Source organism: Lutra lutra, chromosome 2, assembly GCF_902655055.1.
Source record: "Lutra lutra chromosome 2, mLutLut1.2, whole genome shotgun sequence".
NCBI classification, from domain to species: domain Eukaryota; kingdom Metazoa; phylum Chordata; class Mammalia; order Carnivora; family Mustelidae; genus Lutra; species Lutra lutra.
Window position 1 is genome coordinate 140,503,361 of NC_062279.1, and position 23,143 is coordinate 140,526,503.

Consider the following 23,143-nt stretch of genomic DNA (forward strand, 5'->3'; position numbering starts at 1 on the left):
CGGAGACGGGGAGACACTCTGGGCTCAGGGAAGAACAGGTGCCGGGAAAACACCTACTCTCTCCACAGCCACCAGCGGAGCCCGCGCTGTTGCTCCCGTGCTCCCAGACTCCGGGCCAGCCCTGCAGCGGGTGTGGACAAGGGAAAGACCACGGGGGATCCCCCACAGCCCTGCTCACAGCCCAGCAGGAGGCCACCGCACCACACACAAAGCCACGGAAGCCCCACCGTCTACAGAACACAACCTTCCTCCGTGGAACCCGGCGAGCATGCACCCCCTTGGCAGTCCCCGCTCCGACGGCTTCTGCTCACCTTCTCCCGCTACCAGGCCTGAGGAGGCCGGGCTCCTGTCAGCATGAACTCAACCCTACATCCTCCGGAAGCCCCCACAGTGGGTCCTGAGGAGGCTGGGCTCCTGTCAGTGTGAACGCGGCCCCACGTCCTCCACAGCAGGTCCTGTCAGTGTGGATGCGGCCCCACGTTCCCCACAGCGGGTCCTGAGGAGGCTGGGCTTCTGTCAGCGTGGAGGCGGCCCCGCATCCTCCCGAAGTCTCCACAGCGGGTCCTGAGGTGGCCAGACTCCGGTCAGCATGGACTCAACCCTACATCCTCCGAAAGTCCCCACAGTGGGTCCTGAGGAGGCCAGGTTCCGATCGATGCGAATGCAGACCCACACCCTCCATTGCGGGTCCTGTCGGTGTGGACTCGGTCCCACGTCCTCCCAAAGTCTCCACAGCCGGTCCTAAGGAGGCTCGACTCCTGACTGTGGAGGAGGCTCCGCATCCTCCAGAAGCCTGGGCTTCCTCGCAGGTGGTGCTGAAGCCTAGGAACACCTGTCAGCGCGCGAGAAAGCGACCTGAGCGCGCAAGCCCCGCAAAGGTAGCGAGCGGGAGTCGGGCGCCCCCCTGCGGGCGGTGGGAGCGGCGCAGCATGCGGTGCGGTGACTCAGGCCACCCCTGAAGGCGGTGGGGGCGGTGCAGGATGCGGTGCACTCAGTTCAGGGGAGGCACCTGCTCCTTCCGGGTTCCAGCTGAATCCATTACATTTTGGAAATTCAAAATGAAATGGAATCCAATTGCCCCCTGACTTCTCCAGAAATAGAAACAATTTATTAGAAATCATACGGAATTAAGTGAAATGCAGACACAAGCTTTACAACTTACACCAAAATTGATTCAAAATTGTAGATAACTTTAAAATGTAAACCTATCAAAATATCAAAAAGAAAACATAAAAGAATATCCACAGGGCCTTGAGTTCGGTGGTGAGTTTTAACCCACAAAACCAAAAGCCAATCCACAAAAGAAAGAAATTGGTAACATGAACTTCCTAAAATTAAAACTTCTGCTCTGTGAAAGACCTTGCTCAGGAAACTAAATGACAAGCCCCAAAATGGGAAGAAATGTTTGCAAAACACATATTTGGCAAAAGATTTGCATTCAAAATACACAAAAAACTATCGGAACTCAACAATAAGGAAACAAACGTCGTAATCGATAACGGGTAAGGAACTGAAAATGCTTAGACAAAGAAGACATACAAATACAAAATAAGCATACAAAAATACGCTCTACCTCATTATTAGGAAAGTACAAATAGCAATAGGTACAAATAGGTGTGCAGTACTGCATACCTATTACAAATTATAAGCTCCAAAAACAAGAATACTAATTGCTAGAAGGTGAAGAATGGCAGCAACTGTCCCTTCAGAAGACAGGCTATTTTTTCCAAACCTAAGTAAGTCTCATGTTAAGATCCAACAATTACACTTCTAGTATTTAGAAAACTGCTTTGAAAAACCATTTCCAAACAAAAATTCACATGCAGTTATGCACAGTAGCTCTATTCATAATGGTTACAAACTTAAAGAAACCAGAATGTCCTTCCATGAATGAATCCAAAAGCAAACTGAGTGCATCCATGGGAAGGAAGCAGAATATGCCTCTTTAGCACAAGGGTGATTTGGGCTGATTAATTTTAAGAAACAGCAGACACGAGAGAATCTTTGAAAACTGGGTAGAAGTTGCCATTTGGTGAGTGAAATGTACACTCATAGAGGAACGTTCCATTTGTAAGCCTGTCTACCTCTGTATCATGAACATAATGACTAAATCTCAAGGAACTCTTACCAAAAGAGAAGGCACAGACTTCTGTATAACAGTCGGTAAAGTCTGTGTAACAACCATTCCCTCATTTACAGGGCTCACTGATAACATCCCTTAACTGGCCTTCCCACCACCCAAAAATTTTTTGGTCTTTCATTGAAGATAGCATTAGGCTGAGGGCTGGGCCACCTCACAGAGTTATTCCATTTTCCTGGGTATCACTCGTGAATACAGGACATATGCATATTAAACTTTGACTTGTTTTTCTCCTGTTAATCTACCCAACAATAAAAAGAAATGAACCATCACCCCATACAAGGACATGGAAGAACTTTACATGTATTTTTCTAAGTGAAAGAACACAGTCTGAAAAGGCTTCACGCTGAGTGACCCCATTTGTAGGAGATTCCAGAAAAGGCAAAACTGGAGATGATAAAAGGATCAGGGGGTGAATTCCATGATATTTTAATGATTTGTACCTGCCACTATGCATTTGTCAAACACTTTGGGGCACCTGGCTGGCTCAGTTGGTGGAGCATGCAACTCTTGATCTTGGAGTTGTGAATGCAAAGCCCATGTTGGGTATGGTGATGACTTAAGAATAAAATCTTTAAAAAACATAAACATTTTTATATCCCAAAGAGTAAATCACAATCTGCTGAAATTAAGTTATTTGAGATGTGGGAGTGTCACAGGACGGTGTAGGGGCCAAGGGCAGGCTGCCCCAAATCTGCCACTTTAACATATAGATCATTTTAATAAAAGTTACTTAAGAGACAGATGATGCAATGAGGACACCTAGACCCTCCTCTGCCCCCCTGGAAGCAGGAAATCTGTCTCCCATGTGAAGATGTCCTTGTACCAGAAGGTAAAGAGATTTCAACATCATCAGAGATGGGAGATCTGGAGTCCATAAGGCTGTATAAACAACCCTTGTTGCTTTCACTAATTTACTACCCCAGCCCAAATTCTGTTTAGAATTCCCCAGTGATTGAAGCTCCCAAGGTTAAGTTTTCTTTGTCCTGTGATTTCATCACAGTTTTATTTTCTCTTTGTCCAAAAAGTATGAACCTGGTTTCCTGGGTCATTTCCTTAGACCTCAGTTTCATTATTGGGTCTCTAGGCGCACATCATTACACTTCGGTTTTTTTCCTCCTATTAATCTGTCTCATGTCAATTTCATTCTTAGCCCCAAGGTTAGAACCTTGGACGAAGGAAAAATTCTTCCTCCCCTTCAATGGAATACAGAATGTGTCACATAATCTAACTGTATTAGAAACATATAGGGAAAAAGACCCTCACTGTAGATTGCATAACAAAAAGTGCTGACCTAAGTAACTTTGGAAATGAGTGGAACCTTTAGAGTAAAGAAAAATGTACTGTACGTACACAGTGGGCTCTATTTGATTAAGTTCTTTCCCTGAGGAGTGGTAGCTATCAGTTCTGAAGACATCACATCTGTAATCTGGAATGGAGCAATGAATTAGATCAATGGCAGGTGGGGAGAGCCAGGTTTGTCCCTGTTAGAGTAGGAAGTTAGAGATCAGCAAAGGGAGAAGATCACAATCTCCTCATGGTGATGGACAAGGTTGGAGACATCAGTGTAAACTCGTCTTTAGCTTGATATGGACACAGACAGTTGCACATAGAAATCTTTATAATTAGGTGTGTCAGCGTAGGTGGGAATACGTGCATATATTGCCTTGCATTGTCTGCTGAGCACATTTAGCTCCCACGTGTAAGACTTTTACCATCCTCTACTAACCAGGGCTCCTTGAAGAAATTGCTGACACTAGAACTGAGACAGGAAGTATAGGAGCCAGGATAATCGGGAAGTATCAGAAAGTAAAGAAGTCCCAGGAAAAGAGCCACAGAGATGGAATGATGTCAACAGAAAACAGGAGCCAATGGAAAGCACTCCCAATCACCAAAGCAGGAATGAGACAGCTACCAAACACTGTAGTGCTGGAGCAAAACCTACCCTGGTGTCCGCACTGGTAAAAATAAATGATTCTTTAAAGATTTCGTTTATTTATTTGAGAGAAAGTGCATGAGCAGAAGGGAGAGGCAGAGGGAGAGGGAGAAGTAGGTTCCCTGCGGAGCAGGGAGCCCAACATGGAGCTTGATCACAGGACCATGAGATCATGACCTGAGCTGAAGGCAGCTACTTAACTGAGCCACCTAGGTGCACCAGAATAAATGACTTTTTTAAAAGAAACCACAGGCCCAAAATGGAGTCACTTGTGTCAAGAGATGCAAGCCAGCAAACCAAGACTTATTACCTGATCTAATTGCAGTTTCACACACTCTCGCCGCTATGTAAACTTTAACCAGTCAGGCTGGAAAATGAACTGAATGGCCCCTTCTGTTCCCCTTTGGAAGGAGACATTGCCTGAAATATACTGCATCCTTTTCTAGTAATTTCTTTTTTTTTTTCAATCCCCTCTCTGCCCTTAAATACCTTCCCTTCCCTGCAGTTAAAAGGAGCTCCTTTCCATTTGCTAAATGGGATGCTGCCCAATTAATGAACTGTTCAGTGAAGCCATTGGGATCATTTAAATTACTCTGTTGCATTTCTATCAACAGATTATATAGTTGTTGTTTTTTACAAGTGGAATTGAATAGACCTCTCCTATAAGAAGTCCAAATAGTAGATGTAGACACTCAGCCATCCATTAAGGAAATGGAGCTAACTCCCCTCTCCTCAAGTTTGGGCTCAGTGCAGTGTTTTCCTACTTATGAAGACACGCTGTATCCTCATGGAAAGAGTAACTTCATGGTGGGGAACCCTGACCATCACTGCTTCAGCCAGGTGACCAACTTTAACACGGACAGTGAAAAGTGTTCCTTCATTATAAAGTGATGACAGAGCACTTTACCTCTCTGATCTGGTTCCTCAAAATCCATAATCCCAATGTAATCATGAGGAAAACAAATAAATCCCAATAGAAGACTTTCTACAAAATGCCTGACCAGTCCTCCTCAACACACCAAGATCATTGAAACAAAGCAAGTCTGAAAAACTGTTACAGCCAAGAAGCATGAGCAGGAAAAGGGACACTGGAGCAGAAGGTGAAACAGAAGGAAACTGAATAAAATATGGACTTTAATTAAAAATAACATATCAATATTTGTTCATGAGTTGTGACAATTCTGTAGACTAGAAGGAAATAAAATGTCAAATAGGAGAAACTTATTGTACCAGACAGGAAACCTAGAGGAAATGGGTGATTAACAAAAGGACCCTAAAATATGGAAAAAACAAGCAGACCAATTAGTCATCCATGGGCCACTTCCTCCTGCTGGCTCTCCACTCACTGTTCAAGGGTTCTCCTCTCCCAGGACAGAGAAGGAACAGGGACAGAGCTGTTCTGGAGCTCCTCTGAGACCTGACCCACTCAGCCTTCCTCTCCTTAGCCATGCCCTGACCAGTGAGGACACCATGCACGGGGAGTCTCAGGGATTGTTGATTCTGATAAGTCAGCTGAGATTTTTTGGCTTGAAGAGAATAGGACATTGTAAGGGCCTACTTAGTCAGAGCGAGCCATTTTGTTGTTTATGCGGTAAACTTAGATTGCCCATGCCCCCCACCCCCAGAATAACTTACTTAGAAACAAGTCTGGGAAACCAGTAAAATATGACTGACTAGCCCCTGATAACGCCCATATACCAGGATGTGTCAGGTCAGGGGGAGGTAACAGAGCCCAGAATACAAGGATGAGTCAAGCCAGGTGGAGACATCCAATCAGGAAAGCACCTCCCTAACCACCCAAGAATGTGGGCCCTGCCTTTTGGGTGCCTTTTGGGCGCCAATTCTGACTGGAGTGATAGGCTAGTTCAAATAGCTACTATAGGGTGAATTGTAATTCAGTTGGCCACCTGTGTGTGGCCAGGCTCAACCACATGACCTTTACTCTATAAAAGTTAGTCTGTGAGGCTGGGAGGGGTGGCCTCTTTGCAAGAGACAGCCCTGGCCGGTCAGTTTGATTCTCGATGCTTGGCATGAAATAAAGCTTTGCTTGACCTTCGCTTTGTATCAGTCTCACTCCTTTGACCATGGACCCAACAGACATACCTACTGAAGTAAAATAAATTAATATTTTTGAATGGTCAGGAAAAAATTAATACTTGCAGGAGGCAAGTTAGGAATGTGTTTGGACTTTGCAAGCCCAGGGGCTCACACTGTCAGAGTGAGACCTGGACCATCTCCAACCCTCTATCCTGCCAAGTGCTCTGGGGTGGCCTCATTCACAGACACAGTCTCTCTTACTGGATCTGGGGCCTGTAGCAACTCCAGGCTGAAATCCCCCCGTCGATTCTACTGGGAAGTGTTTCTCTTTCTCTTGGGTTCCATGAAAAGTCATGGCTTTAAGTGTTGTTGGTCTGGCTTGGGTCACATTTTTTTCCTTGAAGCCATCAGAGCACCTAGAAGACAACATAAGGTTGGGTAGACCTGGATCATACATCCATCTTCAAGGTGGGTGGAATGTGGGGTCTGCCCTCTGGAACTGTTTGGATGGGAAGCAAGTGAGATGTGGTTCCCAAAGACAAGCTGAGGTGCTGGACTTGGGTGTGAGAACAAATGCTGGGCTGGCAAAGCTGCAAGTTTTGCATCACTGGTGGGGGACTGCACGGCTGTGGAATCTGCAGCCCAGGGAAGGAAGGAATTAACCCAGGGTCAGAGGCTGCGGCCACCATCCAGTGCTCTCTGTCCTCCCACGATGGCAAGACGCTCTTCCACTTGCTGAAAAAGCAACTTTGCTCTTGGTGGGACTCAAGGCTCCTGCATCTCAGAGATGGGAAGGCACACAGACCTCACCTGTGTCCCTGTTGGGCTCCATGCTGGTGGAGCCTACTTTAAAAAAATAATAAAATCAATTAAATAAAAATAGAACAATCTCTTCCATGTTTGCTGTGACTTGCTGGTCTTGCATTACAATTCTCTGCATTTCTGAATAAACTTACTTGGCTGGTAAAATAAATGGCAGTTTTATTTTTAAAGTTAATACCTTATTTTGACTTACGTCTTTAAAACGTATCTTCAAATACAATCAAGATTCTGAAGTACTGAGGTTTAGGATGTCAACATAATGAATTTTGGGAAGGATAAAATTCAGCCCATAACAAAGACCCCTGTAAGGGAGGATGTGATCTTTGGTTTTGTTTTGGTTTTTTTTAAGATTTTATTTATTTATTTGAGAGAGAGAAAGCATGAGCAAGGAGAAGGTCAGAGGGAGAAGCAGACCCCCAGCAGAGCTGGGAGCCGGATGTGGGACTTGATCCCAGAACTCTGGGATCATAACCTGAGCCAAGGCAGTTGCTTAACCAACTGAGCCACACAAGCGCCCTTTGTTTTTCTTTTAAAAGTCAACAAAGTGTGGAGATTCAAAGCACAGGCTGTCAGACTGTGAGCTCTAAATCTTTGTCCTGTGCCTCTTTAGCTGTGTCACTTTAGACACGTTACTTCATTTCTGGGTTTGCAATAAAGAATAATGACTATTTTAAAAGGTTCTTGTGATCAAATAAAATAACTTCAAGGGCTTGACCGGGTGCCTGGCAGGTGATAACTAGAAAGTCCAGCTGTTGTTCAGCGGTTGTTATTAACACTCAGGGTGAGTGAGTACTGGGAGGTGGTGGAAACCAATAACCGCCACAGCCTGAGGTCGCAGACTTGTCCCAGGGCCACATTTAAGGCCTGCAGACACCCCTTCGAGCCCGCCTCGGCCTGGGAACGGGGCTCCGGTCTAAGCAAGGTGCGGAGGGAAGGCTGGTGGAAGACGGGTGTGACCCCAGCTGCTGTCCCACGGCGTGACAGCAGCGAAGCTGCGAGCACAGAGCACCAGCCAGCCCTCGAGCGGAAAACCGGGGGCCTCTCTATTGCAACCGGTCAGTCCCGGGCTCCGGGGTGCGACCGGCAGCCGCCTCCACAGCTCAGCCCGGCGCGTCAGCCTCCCGCGAATTCCTGGTCCCAGCACACGTCGAGGCCGGGGACAGAGGAGGCGGCCGGGGAAGGGGTCGCACGGGGTCCCCACAAGGTCCTGGAGTCTGGTCTGCATACGGACGCCTTGATCTTCTCTAGGTCACCCCGCAATGGGACGGCGGCGCAGCTTAAAGGGGTCCGCGGCACACACCTGCCCACGACAGTGAGCGCTCGGAGGCGACGGCACCTTACGCGGCAGGCCGATGGGACACAGCTGAGAGCTCCTAGCAGGAGGTATGGCACACGACAGCCTCCCACCTCCCGAACCAGACCCGGCGGGGCCTACTGGCACGCGAGGGAGGGGCCTCGCGGGCGGGAGGGAGTTCGCCCGTGCACGCGCCGGAAGTATTGGCAAGGAGTTCGGGGACTCTGGGGACTGCCGGCACCGGCAAGCGCCTTCCCTTTGCGTATTTCCGGCGCGACGGAGGACGTGATGACACACTGAGCAGGCACCAGTTATGCGGGCCAGTTCACGTTTGTTCAGCGGCAGCTCCCGGAAGCCGCCCGTCGGGGCGAGGCTCGTACTGGGGTCAGGGACCCGGGATCCGCGCCCAGCGGTTAGGCACGATGCGGCTGGGCTCCGGGACCTTTGCCGCTTGCTGCGTGGTGATCCAGGTGCTCGGGGTCGCGCTTTTCCTTCGGGGATTCTTCCCGGCTCCGGTTCGTTCCTCCTCCAGGACGGAGCACCAAGCAGAGCCTCCAGCGCCTGAGCCCTCAGCTGGTACGGACCCCTCCCCGGCCGTCTCCGCGCCCCGGCCCCACTTTCTTCAAAGAAGCCTCCTATGAGCATCGCCTCTCGCACTTCTCGGGACTTCCGAGTGCTCTCCTCGTTGGGAGGAGAGGACTCCACGCCCAGGAGTCCTCTCTCTACCGCCCCAGCCCCTATCTGTACCCCACAGCGTGTGGCAGCCACCACTAGCAGCCACGCTGCAGTCTCCTCTCTGGTCGCCGCAGAGAAAGCTCTGCACACCTGCACTAACTCGTCTCCTGACGTCGCACCCCCTCCCCTTGCCCGAACCGTCCGTTGTGTCACTCCCTTTCCCAGGTACCCTTTCTGCTCAATAAGACACAGCATATAAGATTCCTCCTGACCCCAAGCACTGCGTTTCCTTCTGTGACATTCTTTCAGTGAATGTCCCCCTTTTCCTGCCAGTGGCCCTCACTTACCCAGTAGTACGCACTAGGTAAAGGCTCTCCCGTTTTTTACTAGGTCCCCACAATACCAGCCACTGACCGTGTAGACACAGTTTGTAGACACTTGCCCATCCCTTACCTGCTGCCCTGTGTTTTGAATCAAGCTCCCTAAATGTCAAATATCCAGGGTTCTCACGAAGGAGCTCTCCTTCCCCAGTACTCACCATGCATAGGGCAATTCATGGTTAATACTGGGGCTCCTTCAGCTTCCTCATTACCCTCGCACTGTCCAGTAACCGGTCCTTTTCTTTGGCTTGGGTTAGGTAGATATGACAGCATATGTGCTAGAGTAGTGGGCCAGAAGCAGATTATAAGGTGCTTGGGGGCTAAATACAGTTTAAAACTTAATTTCCTTTTTCCTTTCAAACATTTTTAGGAGACCGTTCCAACTGGACCAAGCTCCCACCACCTCTATTCAGAAAAGTTGTTATTATGCTGATAGATGGCTTGAGAGATGATTTTGTGTTTGGGTCAAAGGGTGTGAAATTTATGCCCTACACAACTTATCTTGTGGAGAAAGGAGCATCTCATAGTTTTGTGGCTGAAGCCAAGCTGCCGACAGTTACTATGCCTCGAATCAAGGTAAACAGTTTGACTTAATGTATTGTAAGTCATGATTTGGCTCTTTGGGAGGTTTGGAGGGGCTCTCTGTACTCTTTTACCAGGAGTCCCAATTTTAACTTGGTGGAAATTAGTTGAGTGCTGTCCACCTGGCTGGGGCAATAAAATGCTGACAAAGCCGCACAAGATAGGGTAGAACTGAGACCCATGATTTGTGTCTCTTGTCAAGTAGCCCCAAGTTCACACTTCATGGAAGGCATAAAGTGTTTAGAGCCAGATCAATCAGGTTAGCCTAATCCTGAAGATAGTGTCCTCCTTGCTAATCTGGTCTCTTCTTTAATCATCAGTGGGTCACTTACATTCCAGCCTTTCGGGTTAACCTAGTTCAGTCTCTTGACTTTATAGATCAGAAACAAACTCAGATAAGTTAGATGGCTTGTCCACAACTGTGGTATAAATAATGACCAAACCTGCATGATCTGGTCTCAATAGTTATCACTGTTTCTACTATATAACTCACCTTTGAGGTGCTCAGCCTAGTGAGTGTGGCTTTAAAGTGCATAGTGCTTTACCCATGAACTATGAGTTTTAAAAAAAAAAAAAGAAGAAGAAGAAGAAGAAAGAAGAAAGCTGTATTGATTGGCTCAAGAACTATTTATTATGCAATTACTATGTGCCAGTACTGTGAAGGGTTTGCAGTTAGGGCAACATGGTATCTGCTTTCATGGAGCTTTTAGTCACCTGTGAGAGGCATAGTCATTAAGCAAATGAGCAGACAAACTGATTTGTAGTTTAAAGTGTGATTAATGCATGATGATGAGAAAGAGCAGGATGTGATGCTCATTACTGGGGGGGTTGGGAGGCCTCAGTGTAGATTGAGGGTCAGAAAAGCCTGCCTGAAGAAATGACAAGTTTAAACTGAAAGGGTGAGTAAAGGGGAGGAGGCAGAAAGAGACAGAGGAGCTTAAAAGTTTGTGACTATGTGGCTGGTACGGTAAGATAGTCTCTGGTTGGAGCCTTCCATCTATGGCTGATCATGTGACACCTTGTTATTTGGTGAGAAGGAGCCACTACTTGATTCACTATTTGGTAGGTATTCAGTAATTGTTTACTGGATGAATGAAACAGTCTGGGATTGAAAGGGTTAATACCGCATCTCTTCTTGACTTATTTTCTTGCGTTTCCCACTCTCTGCAACTTTGGGTTGTCGTGTGTCCTTCATTCAGCAGTATTTACTGAACATCTTTTGTGTATCACACAGTTTTAGATAAGAGAGGTTCAATGAGGAACAAGTGTCCTATCCTCATGGAGCTTAATTTCTAATTGAGGGGAGAAAAGATATGTAATTATATAAATAAATAATCGGGATACTTTCAGAAAGTGATAAGCGCTGTGGAAGGAATCAGGGAGGAGAAAATGACATTGATGAGAAACGGAGAGAGTGGGGCCCCTTTAGTCAAGAAGCTCAGGGATGGCCTCTCAAGAATGCTCATTCTGCTGAGGCCAGTCTTGTTAAAGCTGGAAGAAAGGCATCCAGGCTCCTCACCATCAGGAGCACTGATTTCTTCATCTGTTCTATTGAAGGTGTGGAAGGAACCCATCCCTTCCCCCTGGTAAGGAATCTGAGTAGGTTTATAAGAAAGCATGTAAGTGGGTGTGCAGGCTTCAGACTGTGTCCAGACTGCATGTCGGCTACTGTGGTTCTTGGGGCCTCCCGTTTCCAGCCTGTTTGTGTCATTTCATGGAACCAGTCTTGTGCTTCATTTTATTTGTTTTCAAGCCTTTGCAGGTTCTTGCTTCTCATTTCCCAGCAATGGAGAGCTAGAACAGGAAATACATACTGGAGTTAGGGTTCACAGCTCTAGAATTTGGTAGGATTGGGTAGTATTGGCTAAGGAGTGTGTCCCCTACCCTGCCTCCTATTAGGGAAGGGATATATTAATCTTGAGGTACTGATGCAGTTGTCACGAAATGCTGATCTTAATGATTTAAGACTAATAGCACTTTCCTAGCAGTTTCTCGTGTTAACTAATTTGTGAATGCTTTTCCTTTCTTCAGCGAATTTATAGTCACCATAAGGAGTAGGTACTGACCAATTGACTGCAGTGAGCACAAAGCACAAATGTTATGTCATGTGCTGTCACAACAGCCCTATGACCTAGGCTCCATGAGGCAGGCACTGCCATCTTCTCCATTTTCCTGATGAGGAAGCAGGCTTGAAGTGGTAAAACCACACAGCTGGCATCAGAAACCAACCCTAGCCTATGTGTGTCTGATTGCAGAGTCTCTGTTGGTCGCTGCTGAATAGGGTGACCAGGCCACATCCTCTTCCAGTAGTCTCTGCAGAGCTCTCCTTCACTCTTAGAAGGGAAGAAACCACTGTTCCCAAGGTCACAACAACTGCAGGATGACCTCCAAGGTGATGGCAGACTTGGGCTCTCACTTAGACTTCCTAGGGCTCCCAACCGCCTGCATGCTTCCTGGGCTGAAGGGTACCAAGTAGTCCCTGCCCTCCTCAAAAATGTCAGTGGGAACACAGCCTAGTATGAGAAGGAGGCAAATACCTTATAAAATCCCCTGGGAAAAGGATGGACAGATTAGACCACATGGAAACCAAAAACCTTTATGTGGTGGAAGACACAAAAACTAAGTCAACTGACAAATGATAAACTGGAAAAATTATTGACAGTTGACATCACAAACAAGATGTTAAGCCCATGATGTGAAAAAAGAATCTGACCAAGGACAACAATCCAATGGCAAAGGATATAAAGAAATCCACAAAGGAAGACATTGAAATGGCAAGTAAACATAGGGAAAGATTCTGTACTAGTAATCAGGGCAAGGAGAACTAAAGCAATTTGTAAGCCCAGTTTTTGTCTATCACACTGTAAAAATGTAAAGATTGATGATGACCTCTTCTTCATATGAAACAAGGTAGACAGTACTGTCAACACTGAGCCAGCCCCTGCACTCTTGCCACCCTGGTCCAGTCTGCTGTGGTCTCCAGCCAGGACTGTAGAAGTCTCTCAGCACCTCCTAGTGCCCAAGCCCCTCCAAACAAAGCAGGTCGTGGTGCTCTTCTTCAAACCCTGCACTCGTTTATATCTGCCTACTAACCCAGGCCTCGAGTCTGCATGGTCCTGTCCCCATTTACCTCATCCTAATCGGAGCTGCTTTCCCTCTTCCTGTGTCATTCATCCACATAGACCACACATACCCCAAGCATGCCGCCGTCTCTCAGCCTTGGGGCTTTCACAGTTTGCTGTGTTCCCCCTGGAAAGCCGCACTGTGCCTCCCTTCCCCTCCCCTAGACAACAACATGTCAGCCTTCAGGTCTCAGCTCAAATGGCACTTGCATTGCAAGCTTGTTAAAATGCATGTCCATTAAAATGGTCTTGGTCCAAATACTGAGTACTTTGTAGCTGAGTTAAAAAAAAAAAAAAAAACAAAAAAACGTAGCTGTGTGTTTTCTGGGGAGAGAAGTTAGGGATATGTTATTAATTGAAAAAAAACAAGTTGCAGAATTGTTTATATAGTTTATTACCATTGTATATTTGTGATTGTACACATACAAGAAAATATATGAAAGAGTACTTACCCAAAGTAACTGGTTACCTATGAGTAGTAAAATTCTGGGGTGAAAGAGAGGCTCACGTTTTTAAAAAATAATTTCATTGAGGTAGAATTTTCATACAGTGCAGTGCAGACATTCTTATGTGTACAGTCCGGTGAGATTTAACAAATGTGGTCTATCCGTGCAACCCTCACCTCAAACTCTGGATCCTGATCCTCCACCCCAGGAGTGGTGGTTCTTGCTATCATTTTGCTGGTTTGTCAGTGAGTTACTTGCCTAAACTCGTTCTGTAGAGTCTGTCTCTCCTGGAGTGCACAGTAACTGGCATCTGCTTGTTTTTGTTTTAAATTCTTGTTTTTATTTTAAGCTGGTCTTCCAAAAGGTCACCCCTGAATGAACATAGTTAGTGGTTAGCCAATGACTGGTCGCAGGTTGTGCTTAAACAAGTAGGCCTTCCGCCCTTCCCAGGGGTCTGTGTGTGGTTCGTACTCACTGTTCAGGCACCTAATAAGCCTGCCCTGTCACTTTCTGTGTAGGGTCTCCTGACCCACTGGAAGGAGTGGATTATTAGGCTTTATCTGCTCTCTCCTGAGTGCACAATCAGCCCCATGTGTGCACGCAGCTCAGTGGATCTGCTATACCTGTCTCATTCCCTAAACCCATTTTTTTTTTATTTTAATTTTTTTTTTGAAGTAGACTCCATGCCCAGCATGAAACCCAATGTGGGGCTTGAACTTATGACCCTGAGATCAAGACCTGAGCTGAGATCAAGAGTCAGGCGCTTAACTGACTGAGCCACCCAGGCACCCCAACCTAGATCCCGTTTTTTTAAAGATCTTATTTTTTTATTTGAGAGAGAGAGAGAGCGCGTGCGTGTGCACACAAGCTGGAAGAGAGGCAGAGGGAGAGAGAGAAGCTCTCTCCTGACAATGTGGGGCTCAATCCCAGGACCCCAAGATCATGACCTGAGCTGAAGGCAGAGGCTTAACCCACTGAGCCATCCGGGTTCCCCCCAGATCCCATTTCTGAGTGTTGGGCTTGTCTGTTACCACAAACAGCACTGTTGCCTTAGGCAGCTGTGATGTTGGCCTTCCGTGTTTTCAACACATCCCTAGCGTGGGACTTCTCCGTGCAGCTCCAGGTCAGATGGACCCATCCAGGTCCCCATGGCCACGACATAATGGGGGTAGGGGAAGGGGAGCAGCCTATGTTAAAACACCACAGGTTACTCACAGCTCTTATTGAGATTCCATAGTTTGTCTTAGATAAGAACTTCTCAATTTGTTATAAATCCTTGGTAAGTTTTCTAAGTCTTAAAATGGTTGTTTTGGGCAGTTCTGTCCCATTTTGTCATTACTCTTAGGGGAGAGGATTTGCTGAGTTCCTCTGGCATTCCAGAAATCAGGTTAATTCATATTTGGTTTGTTTGGTTGGTTGATTTTTTGCTGTTAAAGACCTGGCAAAATTGGACCTATTGTCATTATCCAGATTTCTGTTTATTTTCATTGCATAGGTAGGTCCCTAAATGCCAGTGTCATGGGTTGTTGGATAACTCCAGATCACAGGAGACATGTGACCCATTACTATGGCCTCTGAGACTGTGCTGAAGTGAGGGAGATTGTTGACATAATTCTGCATCAGAAAGATATGGGGATATGTGACACCCACCCTTTCCTCCCAGAAATGATGGTGCTCTGTGTGTGTGTGTTTGGAGTAGGGGTGTCCCACCAGCATCCCTGGGCCAGTTTACTATGAGAATTTCTGAGAGTTCTTGCATAGAGACTGTGGGAGAGGCTGCTTGTACACATAGCATGGTCATTAGAATGGCTAGGTTGTAAGATGAGTACACAAGAGTTTGCTTATCACACAGGGCAGATTAGAAGCTTAGGTGGGGACCTGATAGGCAGTTGAGTATACAGCTTCATGTTTTTAGTGTATACCATGCTTTGCCATTTTCTTCAGTTGCTCTAACCTGCAGCTTTTCTGTCTACCACGGTGGTCCAGCTGCCCCAGCCTCCTCCTTCATCCTCTCATTGACTGAAAGACAGTCAAGTCTTTGAGAGCAGGTTTGCTAGTTTTGCCAAAATCTGTGTGCAGCTTTCCCCTCTGACCCAGCTTCCAGTATTGGGGATGTCCTAGTTTGAAGCTCTCCTCTTTCATCCATAATGTGATCTGCGGCGCTCCTTCCCATGCTGGGCCTTGGATTCCGTAGTCTAACTTCGTGAATGTTTCCTTCTGCAGGCATTGATGACAGGGAGCCTCCCTGGCTTCATCGATGTTGTCAGGAACCTCAATTCCCCCGCACTGGTGGAAGACAACGTGATCACACAGGCAAAAGCAGCTGGGAAAAGAATTATTTTTTATGGAGATGAAACATGGGTGAAACTATTCCCAAAGCATTTTGTGGAGTATGATGGAACAACCTCATTTTTCGTGTCAGATTATACAGAGGTCAGTTTTTAACATAAGAACCCTTTATCACACTGGAGTCTGATACCCTGTCGGGGAGAGGCAACACTGTTTTGTATGTGGCCTTTGTTGGTGTGCTGGGAGAGGTGTGGAGAGATTATAGACACCGTTCATCCACATGATCAGGTTCAACTCAGGGACATAAACCCTGATGGAGATGTGAACAAAGCTCTCTTAGAACAGCTGAGCACCTGTTGATGGGGTATAGACGACTAGGAAGGGTTTCCCAGCAAGGAGCCATTTAAGCTGTTTTGAGAAGTGAGTGGCAGCTTCCCAAGTGGACAGAATGGGGGTGGCAGCATCGGTACAAGGCAAGGCAGAGGACTCCATGTCCTCCCTGGGATCCTTGAGGCTACTGGTTCTCCTGTTAGTGCAGCTGTGTCCCCAGTGGGGAGGTGGGAGGACAGATGGTGAGCTGGGTGGAGCCTGGTCCTGAGGGGCACTGTCCTGTGCTGGACAGGCTCCAACAAGGAAAAAGGGAGTGATTAGACCTGTAGTTAGAAAGCTGACCCTGAAGCAGAGGGAAGCCACCCAAAGCAAAGACAAACCCATACCAGCTCAGTTTACTGGGCCTGATAGAGCGTTTGTACTCTTACTTACATTAATACTCTTTCCTAAAGTTGACTTCTGTACATGCGGCAGTTGCTTTCAGAAGTGAGTTTCCCTGTCCTCTGTCTCATCACTCAGAGACCCTTCCCTTTGTAGAGACTTTTCAGTGGGCGGGAGGTGGACCAGCTGAATGGTCTAGGCTGACCAGGCTCATGGCTCTGTCGGGGGATGCTCAACCGCTAGTTGCTCAGAGCTGTGTCTATTTCTTCCCAGAACAGCCTTCGCACAGGACACACTTAGATGCCCTCACCTTCACCGCCCCCCACCCTTGCCCCGGTCACCTGCGTCACCTGGTCATCTACTTAGTATTAGTTAATTCTCAGGAGGGATCCCACAGAGTGTTTTTTATTTTTTTAAAGATTTTTTATTTATTTATTCAAAAGACGGAGATCACAAGTAGGCAGAGAGGCAGGCAAAGAGAGGGAGAAGCAGGCTCCCTGCTGAACAGAGAGCCCGATGCGGGGCTTGATCCTAGGACCCTGAGATCATGACCTGAGCTGAAGGCAGAGGCTTAACCTGAGCCACCCAGGTGCCCCCCCACAGAATGTTTTTGTCAGAACAACACTTCTCATTTAAATTACCTATATAGTATGTTCTATCTATACCTTAGAAACGTGAGGACAGTATTAGTGAAAGCTTAATCTAATGCTAATATTTGTTTAACTTTCTTATGACAGATTTTTCTGTTTGTGTTTGGGGTTTTTTTGGTGTTTTCAGACTCTGAGTCCTCTTACCTAAAACAAATGCCTAGATTCTTTTTTTTTTTTTTTTTTAAGATTTTGTTTATTTGACAGAGAGGGACAGCAAGAGAGGGAACACAAGAAGGCGGTTGTGTGAGTGGGAGAAGTAGGCTTCCCACTGAGCAGGGAGCCCAATGCGGGCTCCATCACAGAGTCCTAGGATCAGGACCCAAGCCAAAAGAAGACACTTAACCAACTGGGCCACCCAGGTGCCCCAAATGCCTAGATTTTTTTTTTTAATTTTTATTAACATATAATGTATTATTTGCCCCAGAGGTACAGATCTATGAATCATTAGGCTTACACATTTCATGGCACTTACCATAGCACATACCCTCCCCAATGTCCATAACCAGCCACCCTATCCCTACCCCTCATCTCCCAGCAACCCTGTTTGTTTCATAAGATTAAGAGTCTCTTATGGTTTATCTTCCTCCCAATCCCATCTTGTTTATTTTTCTCCTCCCTACCCCCCACAACCCCCTGCCCTGCCTCTCATAGATGGCTTTGATGATATCGAGGTACCCTACACTTTGAAGAGTTTTGAGCAGGAAGGGATGCTGTACTTTGTCAAATGCTTTTTCAGCATCTATTGAGAGTATCATATGGTTCTTGTTCTTTCTTTTATTAATATATTGTATCACATTGATTGATTTGCAGATATTGAACCAAACTTGCACCCCAGGAATAAATCCCACTTAGTTGTGGTGAATAATCCTTTTAATATACTGTTGGATCCTATTGGCTAGTATTTTGGTGAGAATTTTTGCATCCATGTTCATCAAGGATATTGGTCTGTAATTCTACTTTTTGATGGGGTCTTGTCTTGTTTTGGGATCAAGGTAATGCTGGCCTCATAAAATGAGTTTGAAAGTTTTCCTTCCATTTCTATTTTTTGGAACAGTTTCTGGAGAATAGATATTAATTCTTCTTTAAATGTTGGGTAGAATTCCCCGGGAAACTGTCTGGCCCTGGGCTCTTGTTTGTTAGGAGATTTTTGATGACTGCTTCATGAAATCTCCTTATTGGTTATGGGTCTGTTCAGGTTTTCTGTTTCTTCCTGGTTCAGTTTTGATAGTTTATATGTTCCTCTATTGTCAAATTTGCTGGTGTATAGTTGCTCATAGTATGTTTTGTAGTTGTTTGAATTTCTTTGGTATTGGTTGTGATCTCTCCTCTTTCATGATTTTATTAATCTGGTCCTTTCTCTTTTCTTTTTGATAAGTCTGTCCAGGGGTTTATCAACCTTATTAATTATTTCAAAGAACCAGCTCCTAGTTTTGTTGATCTGTTCACTGTTCTTTTGGTTTCTATTTTATTGATTTCTGCTCTGATCTTTATTATTTCTCTTCTACTGCTGGGTTTAGGCTTTTTTTGCTGTTCTGTCTCCAGCTCCTTTAGGTGTAGGGTTAGTTTGTGTACTTGAGACCTTTCTTGTTTCTTGGGAAAGGCTTGTATCGCTATATACTTTCCTCTCAGGACCACCTTTGTATCCCAAAGATTTTGAACAGTTGGGTTCAAACAGTTGGTTTCCATGAATTGTTTAAGTTCTTCATTGATTTCTGGGTCGACCCATTCATTGTTTAGTAGGATGCTCTTTAGCCTCGAGTTCTTTCCAACTTTCCTCATCTGATTGAGTTCTAGTTTCAGAGCATTGTGGTCTGAAAATATGCAGGGAATGATCCCAGTCTTCTGGAACTGGTGGAGACCTTATTTGTGGCCCAGGATATGATCTCTTCTGGAGAATGTTCCATGTGCACTAGAGAAGAATGTGTATTCTGTTGTTTTGGGATGGAATGTCTAAATTTATCTGTAATGTCCACCTGGTCCAGTGTGTCATTTAAAGCCTTTATTTCAGTAAGGGGGGGGTGTTAAAGTTCCCTACCATTATTATATTATTGTTGATGTGTTCTTTGATTTTGTTATTAATTGGTTTATATAACTGGCTGCTCCCATGTTAGGGGCATAGATATTTAAAATTGTTAGATCTTCAGGTTGGACAGACCCTTCAAGTATGATATAGGGTCCTTCCTCATCTCTTATTATAGTCTTTGGCCTAAAGTCTAATTTATCTGATATAAGGATTGCCACCCCAGCTTTCTTTTTATGTCCATTAGCATGGTAAATTGTTTTCCACTCCCTCACTTTAAATCTGGATGTGTCTTTGGGTCTAAAATGAGTTTCTTGTAGACAGCATATTGATGGGTCTTGTTGTTTTTATCCATTCTGATACCCTGTGTCTTTTAATTGGGGCGCTTAGCCCATTTACATTCAGGGTAACTATTGAAAGATATGAATTTAGTGCCATTGTATTGCCTGTAAGGTGACTGTTATCATATATCGTGTCTGTTCCTTTCTGGTCTGTTACTTTTAGGCTCTCTCTTTGCTTAGAGGACCCCTTTCAATATTTCCTGTAGGGTTGGTTTGGTGTTTGCAAATTCTTTTCATTTTTGTTAGTCCTGGAAGTTTTTAATCTCTCCTCCTATTTTCAATGACAGTGTAGCTGGATGTAATATTCTTGGCTTCATTATTTTTCTTGTTTAGCACCCTGAATATATCATGCCTGTCCTTTCTGGCCTGCCAGATCTCTGTGGATAAGTCTGCTGCCAATCTAATATTTCTACCATTGTGTGTTACAGACCTCTTGTCCCGAGCTGCTTTCAGGATTTTCACTTTGTCACTAAGACTTATAAGTTTTACTATTAGATGGTGGAGCGTGGACCTATTTTTATTGAATTGAGGGGGATTCTCTGTGCCTCCTGGATTTTGATGCTTGTTCCCTTCCCCAAATTAGGGAAATTCTCTACTATAGTTTGCTCCAATATACCTTCTGCCTCTCTCTCTCTCCTTCTTCTGGGATCCCAATTATTCTCATATTGTTTCATCTTATGGTATCTCTTATATCTAGGATTCTCCCCATGTGGTCCAGTAGTTGTTTGGTCTTGGTAGATGTTCTTGGCTAATCTTCTGGGGGAGGAGTGTGCCATAGTGATTCACAAATGTCTTTGCCCGAGGCAGAATTACACCACCCTTGCCAGGGGCCAGGCTAAGTCATCTGGTCCAGTTTGTGCTTGGGAGCTTTTGTTCCCTGAACACTTTCTGTAGAACTTTGGAGGACAGGAATGAAGATGGCAGCCACCCAATCTGTGGCCCCATAGGAGCCAAGAACTTGGGGCCCCACTCCTCAGCGCACCCTCAGAGAGAAGTAGTCAATCCCTCCCATCTCCCTGGTCTCCGGCCATGCTCCGAGCTCAACCAGCCTGTGACTGATAGCGTTTCTATATCTGGTACACGACCCCATTTGGAGTCTCCAAACCCAGCAGATCCTGCCACTTGCTTCCATGCCATTCCTCCTGGAGGAGGAAGGGGGGCTCTTTCTGGATCTGCCACTTAGGGGTTCCTTGCTCGAAGAGCAATCACCCGACTGTGCCTTGGATCGTGGTTTACGGTAACCCCGAGCTGAGAGCCCCCTCCTTGGCTGTCTCTGCAGGTGGCATCACTGCTCCGATACCTGGGAGCACTGCTGCACTCAGACACTGCTGGTCTTTCTGTGACCCCATGGATCCTGAGACCACACTGTCCCCATGAGGGCTCCACCCCCGCTTAGCCTCTGGAGCGACGTCCCTCAGTGGAGCCGACTTCTAAAAGTCAAATTTGTGCTCCACTGCTCTTTTGCTTGCCAGGAGCTGGCCCCTCCCACCGTGGTCTGTCTTCCCACCACTTCAGATTTACTTCTCCGCAAGTCCTACCTTCCGGAAAGCTGTCGATTTTCTGTTCCTAGAATTGCTGCTCTTCTTTTCTTCTATCTCCTGTTGAGTTTGTAGGTGTTCAGAATGGTTTGATAACTCTAGCTGAACTCCTGGGACCTGATGATATTTCAGTCTCCTACTCCTCCGCCATCTTGCTCCTCCCTCCAAAATGCCTAGATTTTAAAAGAACTGTATCCTTTTCCTTGGAGAGTGTAGATCAAGGGAAATAAAGGAAGCTATTAATATGTACCTTTCCCCCTTTACAGGTGGATGATAATGTTACAAGGCATTTGGATAAAGTATTAAAAAGAGGAGATTGGGATGTGTTAATCCTCCACTACCTCGGGCTGGACCACATCGGCCATGTCTCTGGGCCCAGTAGCCCTCTGATCGGGCACAAACTCCAGGAGATGGACAGCGTCCTGATGAAGATCCACACCTCACTGCTGTCCGAGGTGAGGCTTACTGTGGTGCGCTGGGCTGCACGAGTGTCAACTGTGCCAGCGACTCCTAAGAGATACCGAGTTCCTGAAGTGGACTTGAGACCTATGTAAATGCCATGCCCACCATCACACAGTTTGCCTGTAAGCACAGAGCATGGGCTCAGCCTCCCAGCAGCTCTGACTATGTCTACCATTGACCCATTCATCCCCCTCCTAGTTCTTGAATGCCTGTCTGGGCATCTGTAGAGCTTATACTGTAGCCAGGAAGGACAAGTGAGGATAATCACCAAGTACATAAGTATTCTAGGAAAACGTGGGGCAGGAAGAGGGACCAGCATCTGAGAGAAGAGTTGCGATTGGAGGCAGAATTATGAGAGCAGCTGTCCTTCAGGATGGGAGTAAGAGACGGGAGCAGAGCCTTGAAGGGAGGGAGGGGGCAAATGCGCCATCTGTGAAAGTGCATTCCAGGTGAAGAAAGTAGCAAAAGCAAGGAAGAGCCTGCCCTGCACCTCAAGGAGTGGCAGAGGCCCTTGGCCGGAACCCTAGGCTGAGGGGCAATCCCATGTGACACATAACATGGGCATGATAAGGCATGTGCCTAGGCTTTCACTGTCAGCAGAAACCAGGCCCAAATCCTCTACCCTGAGAGGTCCTAAATAGAACCCTGCTGTGCTCCATGACCTCCATATGATTCTGTTATACTTATGATATTACTTGTTTTTGACCCTTTGATCTAGCTGTAAGCTCATAGGTTAAGAAAAAAGTCTAACTCATTTATAAAGAGTTATTATTTTAAAGTAAAGGTAAAATCTGAAGTTGTTTCCTTAACAAGATCATGTGTTCTCCTCAGTGTGAATGCAATTAAAATATTTTTTTCTTTGCCTTATAGGAGAGAGAGACTCTTGTACCCAATTTGCTAGTTCTTTGTGGTGATCATGGCATGTCGGAAGCAGGAGGTCACGGGGCCTCTTCTGTGGAGGAGCTTAACACCGCCCTGATCTTAATCAGTTCTGCATTTGAAAGAAAACCTGGTGAGGGTTTAGGAATGTTTACTACTTTAAAACTGTATTCTGTGTATCTGTCTGGAAACTGTGTAAGTTTGAAACATCCCAAGCAATGTGAAGATGAAAATGGGGCAAGGGGTAGCCAGTATTTGGAGTTTAGATTTCTTGCCCCAATTTTTAAAATATAAATGTTCTTTTTAGGAATTTTGTTTTATGAATGTCATGGCCTGGGTATCTGAAACTTTAATAAAAATTACCAGTAGTTTTGGGACATCTGAACACATGTGAGCTGAAAGAAAAAAACATTAATAATTTTTAAAAATTTTAAGATTTTATTATCTATTTGAAAGAGAGAAAGAGAGAGAACACGAGCAGGGAAGGGGACAGAGGGAGAGGCACAAGCTGGCTCTCCGCTAAGCAAGGAAGCAGTGTGAGGCTTGATCCCAGGTCCCTGGGATCACAACCTGAGCCAAAGGCACACACCCAAACGACTGAGCCACCCAGACGCCCCAATAATCAAAATTTTTACAATCTTTTTTTTTTTTAAGATTTTTTCATTTATCTGACAGAGAGATCACAAGCAGGTAGAGGCAGCAGAAAGAGGGGGAAGCAGGCCCTGCTGAGCAGAGAGCCCAATGCAGGGCTCGATCCTAGGACCCTGGGATCATGATCTGAGCCGAAGGCAGAGGCTTAACCCACTAAGCCACCTGGGT

The 23,143-nt window shown here is 46.0% G+C and overlaps 1 protein-coding gene across 8 annotated transcripts in view; it reads left to right on the forward strand.

Moving 5' to 3' along the window:
- Positions 1-8,515: 8,515 nt before the first annotated feature.
- Positions 8,516-23,143, forward strand: part of PIGG (phosphatidylinositol glycan anchor biosynthesis class G) — a 46,857-nt gene continuing 32,229 nt past the window's right edge. For 6 of the 8 annotated variants that reach the window (XM_047718529.1, XM_047718527.1, XM_047718524.1 and 3 more), the window contains exons 1-5: positions 8,517-8,805; positions 9,655-9,860; positions 15,658-15,867; positions 21,250-21,438; positions 22,316-22,457. In XM_047718529.1, coding sequence (XP_047574485.1) covers positions 8,652-8,805; positions 9,655-9,860; positions 15,658-15,867; positions 21,250-21,438; positions 22,316-22,457 — 901 coding nt within the window. In that variant the 5' untranslated portion in view covers positions 8,517-8,651. Of the gene's footprint in view, positions 8,806-9,654; positions 9,861-14,951; positions 15,062-15,657; positions 15,868-21,249; positions 21,439-22,315; positions 22,458-23,143 lie in introns of those variants that run through there. The other 2 variants (XM_047718526.1, XM_047718530.1) reach the window with 2 other exon arrangements.